This window comes from Silene latifolia, chromosome 4 (genome assembly GCF_048544455.1).
Source record: "Silene latifolia isolate original U9 population chromosome 4, ASM4854445v1, whole genome shotgun sequence".
In the NCBI taxonomy this organism is placed as follows: domain Eukaryota; kingdom Viridiplantae; phylum Streptophyta; class Magnoliopsida; order Caryophyllales; family Caryophyllaceae; genus Silene; species Silene latifolia.
Genome location: NC_133529.1, coordinates 4,815,636 through 4,823,033, shown reverse-complemented (window position 1 = coordinate 4,823,033; position 7,398 = coordinate 4,815,636). Strand labels below are relative to the sequence as shown.

General features: G+C 36.2%; 1 protein-coding gene across 6 annotated transcripts in view; it reads right to left on the bottom strand.

Moving 5' to 3' along the window:
• Positions 1 to 438: 438 nt before the first annotated feature.
• Positions 439 to 7,398, bottom strand: part of LOC141652657 (jasmonate-induced protein homolog) — a 44,404-nt gene continuing 37,444 nt past the window's right edge. For 2 of the 6 annotated variants that reach the window (XM_074460210.1, XM_074460216.1), the window contains exons 2-3: positions 958 to 1,279; positions 439 to 867 (exon numbers count right to left, since the gene is read on the bottom strand). In XM_074460210.1, coding sequence (XP_074316311.1) covers positions 670 to 867; positions 958 to 1,279 — 520 coding nt within the window. In that variant the 3' untranslated portion in view covers positions 439 to 669. Of the gene's footprint in view, positions 868 to 957; positions 1,280 to 1,766; positions 1,872 to 7,398 lie in introns of those variants that run through there. The other 4 variants (XM_074460212.1, XM_074460214.1, XM_074460215.1 and 1 more) reach the window with 3 other exon arrangements.

Sequence of the window (7,398 nt, the reverse complement as noted above, 5' to 3'; positions counted from 1 at the left end):
TGAGGTACCATTCTGAACCTGATCCTTCAACTCTACCTGTGCTGATGCCATGTCTTGATTGCTGCATAGTGCATATATATTACCCAATTAACCTAATTTTTGTAAAAATATTTACGTTTTATATATTTTCAGGATACAAATAAGCGGGAGGCTTTAAGACATTTGTCATCGCCATCCAATATAGAATTTTTTGGATAATGAGTGTTTATTAGCAAATTAATTAGGTAATTAGCGTTCGTTTGAAACTATTTTGGTTCATATTTTCAGGATACAAATGAAGGATCGATGTGGAATACTTTTATGCAATTATACTCGAGTCTTGAAAAAAAATCCTCAATTTTTGGCATTTATTATACTTAGACAATCAAAATTCATTAGTCCATATACGTATGTCGTAAACATATTTGATTATTATAGCATCCTTAACACATACACGAATAAAATAAGGGTCGAGAATTTTATTTAATTTATCAACTTTTAATTAGTACACGTAGGAACAAGTAAACATGCATACATCGTATACATGCACATGCAATTATATATGCATGGCAAGCCTCCGTATGAGTTACTCCTTAGATTGTTTCATGCTGATAGTGACCCTTAATTACATAACAATATTATCATTACTATTATTATTATTATTATTATTATTATTATAGAAGTTATTCATCATGGCTTAGGGCATAAGTAGCTGAAATTGGCGAGAAGATCAGCCATTTTGGCAGTGGGATTGTTAAGGATGGTGGCGTGCATACAAACCCCCTCAAAACAGACTTCAATCGAAGACCCAGCCTTAACCATTAGGTTTTGAATCTGATCCCAACTCATTTGATCAATGATAGCCCTAGGTCCGATAGCTCCGAAAACCTACAAAACACTCATCATTCAACAACACATAATTAATTTTATGGATGGTCCGACGGGTGCGCTTTGAAGCCAAAAGAAAGAAAAACAAACCTTATTGGGAGAGGTGGTGGGGTTGAAATTGGCGGGTGCGATCCAACCCAAGATGGCGGCACCAGGTTGACCGGTGGCAGTAGTGATACTATAACACACGGCAGCCATGGAGGCTTGGCTACCCTTGAGATGGGTAAAATGACCCACGCCACCATTGCCCGAGATATTTGCAGGTGGTGCGCCGCCGACGAAGCTACCATCAAAAGAGAAAGATCTGAGGAGCTGCATGTCAGCCGGAGTTTGGTTGTTCAGAGTGCCTGAGGTACCATTCTGAACCTTATCTTGCAACACTACTTGTGCTGATGCCATGTCTTGATTGCTGCTGCATAGTGCATATATATTACCCAATTAACCAATTTTTTGTAAAAATATATACTCCCTTTTATTCCCGATAACTGTCTCATTGTTGAAATGACACAAGAATTAAGAAAGTGAGTGAATAGACAGAAATGGACAATAAAAAGTATTAATAGGATGAGTTAAGGGTGGGTATTGGGTTGCAAATAATGAAAAGTAACAAGGGTAGTAGAGTCATTAGGTAAGAAAAAACATTACAAAAACGGGACAATGGGACAGTTATGTGAATAGACGGAAATGAACAATGGGACCGTTATCGAAAATAGGAGGAAGTATGTTTTAGTATATATTTTCAAGATAAAAATAATTGCGGGTTGAAAAACAATAGAGAAAGAGTACAAAAAAGAGAGTAACATGTACTCCCTCCGTCCAATTTACACAAATAAATGGGACGGAGCCTGAGGGAGTAATATATATACAAGCAAACATGAAAGCAAGAAAAGACTTGTTACCTGGAGAAACGAAAGATTTGTAGTGATGAAAGAAGAATGATTATTGCTTAAGCTGTTGTTATGCACTAACAATGTTTGCTGTATAGCCCTTATATAGTACTTCTGCTTTACATTCAACATCAATTGAAGAACATATGCTTATTGCACTATTGGTTCAAGCTGAATAAGAATCTTATCACTATTTTCTTTTTTTTTTGGTTCAAGCTGATAAGAATCTTATCATGTTTTTTGATTTTTGATTCCTTACTTCCTTGTCCATATTCTTCTTCATTGCAACCTCGTATTTGCATGCACACGTTCCATTAAAATAATTCCGTCTCCACTATACATATATTCGACTTCTAAGATTGATAAATTCGGATTCCCACTATTGTTCGTATATTGTTGGGAAATTTGAGATGAAAGAAGACAAAACAAAGCAATTGTACTTGAAACAGAAGAAACTGACTTTGTATTGCAAAGGAAACCGTACATCATAATGCCCATTATATAGGCTAACTAGTTAACAAATTCCTAAACTTAAGCTAACTACATGCATTGACCACTAACATAGCAACTAACCCATGAAACATGCAACATAATAGGAAACGTGGGTATAATGCTAAACCCACACATACTGTATGTAACTAATTAACAAATTAATAGGCTAAGATAAATTGACTAATTTTGAATCAATTATTCAACACACTCCCTTGATTCAAAATGTCTTCTTGGTATGGAGCACTTCTCTCCATCAAACTTGTGAAGCACTTCTCTTCAGATTATGATGCACTTCTCATCACCATCTTAACGGTGCACATAATCACCATTATCTTGGTGCACATAATCACCAACATTCATTTGGAGCACTTCTCTCCAATACTCTTGTTAGAGCACTTCTCTCTAACTTTACTTATGGTGCACTTCTCACCATACCTTCAAAATAAGGTTTCTTCTTCGGCAATGTGTGCCATACTTGCCTCCTCTCCGGACCAACAATTCTTTGCCAAATGACCATATTTTTTGCATTTGTGACATTGGGGCTTGCCCTTATGCCAACAATTATCTTCAGCATGACCAAATCTGTTGCAAATGTTACATTGGACTCCTTTACCTTTCCCTTTGAACAAAGACTTTTTAGCTAGAAATGCCCCTTCACCTTTGTCATATTCTTCCCCCCGCATAGATCTTCTTTGATCTACGGCACTAAGAGCATTAACTAACTCTCCTAAAGATATTTTGGAAAGGTCTTTTGAATCTTCAAGTGATGAGATTTTATTCTCATAAATTTCAGAAACAGAGACTAAAATTTTATCTATCACTCTTTCATCGGGAAAACTCTCGCCTAGTAATCTAATTTGATTGACAATGGTCGTAAGCTTACCCACATATTCTTTGATAGTCTCTGATTTCTTCATTCTTTGCATCTCGAATTCCCTCTTAAGATTCAATACTTGCATTAATTTTGTTTGCTCATTGCTTTCAAACTCTTGCTTTAGCACCTCCCATGCTTTTTTTGGAGACTCACATGCCATAATGAAAGAAAAGATTTCTTCAGAGACCGCGGAATGGATACACGAGAGTGCTTTTGGCGTCTTTGCTCTATCCTCGTCATATTTTTTTATTTGAATAAGAGTAGGATTTTCTGGAAGAGGGTTAGGCTCATAATTACTCTCGATAACCTCCCATAAATTCAAGGCTTTCAAATGAGATTTCATTTTGATAGACCAAGATTGATAATTGTCTCTCTTAAGAATAGGATATGGAAGAGATAAAGTATTGGAAGCCATTGGTGAGTTTGATTGGTTTTTTTTTTTTTTTTTTTTTTTTTTTTTTGACAAACTTTAGGATCGAAACCTGATGCTCGGATACCACTTTGTTGGGAAATTTGAGATGAAAGAAGACAAAACAAAGCAATTGTACTTGAAACAGAAGAAACTGACTTTGTATTGCAAAGGAAACCGTACATCATAATGCCCATTATATAGGCTAACTAGTTAACAAATTCCTAAACTTAAGCTAACTACATGCATTGACCACTAACATAGCAACTAACCCATGAAACATGCAACATAATAGGAAACGTGGGTATAATGCTAAACCCACACATACTGTATGTAACTAATTAACAAATTAATAGGCTAAGATAAATTGACTAATTTTGAATCAATTATTCAACATATATATTCGACTTCTAAGATTAATAAATAATGATTCCCTCCCGCTCTCGATCTGGAATTGCAACATTTCATTAAAATATTACTCACGTATAAGATGTACATGCTTTTTTTTACAACTGGCATGGATAGGTTATAGACTTACAGTAGAGCCTTAGTTTTTTTTTTTTTTTTTTTAAATAAAATGTAAGCATTTCCATTAAACCATAACAATAATGTTACAACTCGACCATTTTGGCTACAACCATTTTCAAACACCCAAACATGCATGGGGTTTTACAATTGCAATTTAACACTCCTAATTATAATTAACCACTCATCGACATCTTGTCTATATGTTCCTGCTGTGTTAGTCGTATTGACAACTACTTTAGGTCTAAGCAAACTGCCTTCAACCCGAGCTTTGTTTCTCTGCATCCAAATATGATAGTACGCTGCCTTGACAGCACACAGGATCATGTTGGTAAAGAAGAGAGTAAATAATATAAAGAGATATTTGTTTATTATTTGATACATATTACAAGTAAATTAGAGGCCTTTATATAGCCTTACATATGACATTTTAAACGTAGAAACTAAATGTATGAATTAATTAACATGTTCTACGTTTCTATCGTAAACTAAAAACTTATTCTTATACTTAAAACAATAACTCATAATATCAATAACTCACATTCATACTAACGCATTATTATTATAATTACTTACTTTGAAGCATTATTTAACACACCCCCTTGCTTCAAAGCTTGCAAACACCCATCTGTGATCGGAAATCGTCAACTTTTGCTATTGAAAGGGACTTTGTTAGGATATCTGCTACTTGTTGATTTGTTCCACAAAACTTGAGCTCGATCATTCCTTTTGCAACCATGTCACGAATGAAATGATGACGAATATCAATGTGCTTAGTTCTGCTGTGAAAAACGGCATTCTTCGTCAGTGATATTGCCGCTTTATTGTCACAGTAAATAGTTGTAGGAGACTTTTGCTCATGGAGGAGATCTTTTAGCAACCGTCTAAGCCAAATAGCTTGACATGTAGCTGAAGAAATTGCCGCATACTCTGCTTCAGATGAGGATAAAGCTACCGTCTCTTGCTTCTTTGAACTCCATGAAATAGCTCCTGAACCAAGAGTAAAAACATAACCCGAAGTGCTTTTTCGATCATCAAGACAACCGGCCCAATCACTATCTGTGTATCCAACTAACTTGAAGTCTGATACTTTCGAATAGAAAATTCCATATTCGATAGTGCCGGCTACATACTTCAAAATTCTTCTAACTGCTCCAATATGTTGTTTTGACGGATTATGCATAAACTGAAACCAAACTCACCGAATATGCAATATCGTGGCCTAGTGTGACTTAAGTAGTTTAAACCACCTACCATTTGTCGATAGTATCTGACATTAACATCACCAGTGTCATCATTTGATGATAATTTCTCATTTATATTCATTGGAGTGCTTGATGTTTTGCAACCCAACAAATTAAACCTTTTAACCAAGTCTACTGCATATTTCTCTTGAGATATAAAAATGCCATTTTCATCTTGCTTCACATCCAAACCAAGAAAATAATGTAACAATCCCAAATCCGACATCTCAAATTTATTCATCATAGAAGATTTGAACTCGGCAACAATTGAGTCCGACGATCCCATGTAGATCATATCATCAACATATAGACATACCACCAAAAACTCACTACCACATTTTTTCAAATAAAGAGTCGGCTCATTTTCGCTCCTTGTAAATCCAGACTCATGGAAATAAGAGTCGATTTTATTATACCATGCGCGCGGAGCTTGTTTAAGACCATACAAAGCCTTTCTCAACTTGTAGACTTTGTCTTCTTCTCCATTTTTCACAAAACCTTCCGGTTGGTACACATATACTTCCTCATTCAATTCTCCATTTAAAAAAGCTGACTTCACATCAAACTGAAAAACAGGCCAATTAAGTTGCGCAGCTAAGGCCAAGAAAGTTCTCACCGTTTCAAAGCGAGCCACGGGTGAGAATGTTTCATCAAAGTCAACTCCATATTGCTGTGCATATCCTTTAACAACTAACCGTGCTTTGTGCTTTTGTACACTTCCATCTCGCATTATACTTTGTTCTAAACACCCATTTCAAATTTATAACATTCTTCCCTTCGGGTGGATTTACCAACTCCCAAGTAGCATTTTTCTCAATGGATTTCATCTCCTCGTGCATTGCATCCCCGCCATTTTTTACTTTCTGCGGCATCATCATAAGTAAGAGGATCTGAGGCATATAAAGCAAAATTACAATTTTCGTACACATCTCGAAGTGATCTAAAACGCCTAGGAGGTGTCTCTTCGGACGAGCTTGAAGATGAACTCGTAGGAGATGAATTATTTAATGGTGAGTCAAGCGGTGTTTGAATTATGCTAGCAGAAGGATTTGAAATTGGTGAATTATGGCTAGAGCCACCACCATTTTCCAGTGAAGAAGAAGAATTCTCAGGCTCCTCAATTGTTGCTTTTGGCATTTCATCATCTTCGGGAAATAGAACCGATCTATCATCGATCTTGTTCCATGGCCACTAGCATCTTCATTAAACACCACATCTCTACTTATAATAATCTTGCCACTAACAGGATCATATAACCTATATGCTTTAGATTTCATACTATAACCAATAAACACACATTTCTCGGATTTTTCCTCAAGCTTGTGGCGATAGGATTTTATTAAAGCATAGGCTACACAACCAAAAACTCTTAAATGACTTACCCGAGGCTTAGAACCTCGCCATGCTTCATAAGGTGTTTTGTTAAGAACTGCTTTTGTGGGTGATAAATTTAGAAGATAGACTGATGTAGCAACTGCTTCTGCCCAGAACTTATTTGGAAGATGTTTCGCCTTTAACATACTTCTGGCCATTTCAACAACAGTACGATTTTTCCGTTCAACAATGCCATTTTGTTGCGGAGTGCGTGGTGCAGTAAGCTCCCTACGAATACCATGCTCTTCACAAAAGTTATCAAACTCTTGTGAGCAAAACTCACCTCCCCCGTCTCGTGCATGCGAGTATCTTTATGACCTTTCCTGACTGTTTTTCTACAAGCACTTTGAACTTTTTGAATACTTCAAAAGAATCAGATTTTGAGGTTAAGAAATATACCCAACTCATTCGGCTGTAGTCATCAGTAAACAACAAGAAATAATAACTTCCATTCATAGATGGAGTTTTCATTGGTCCACACAAATCTGCGTGCACTAGTTCAAGGCATTTAGACGCTCTCCAGGATTGCCCAACAGGAAATGAACTTCTGCTATGCTTCCCAAGGACACACCCTTCACAAAATTCTAGGTCAACAACCTTTGGCAACCCTAAGACCATGTCTTTCCTTTTTAGGAGTTTTAATCCATTTTCATGTAAGTGACCATATCGTAAGTGCCATAAATCAGACTCACATAACTTCTTAGCCATAAAAACCTTCTTTTCAAA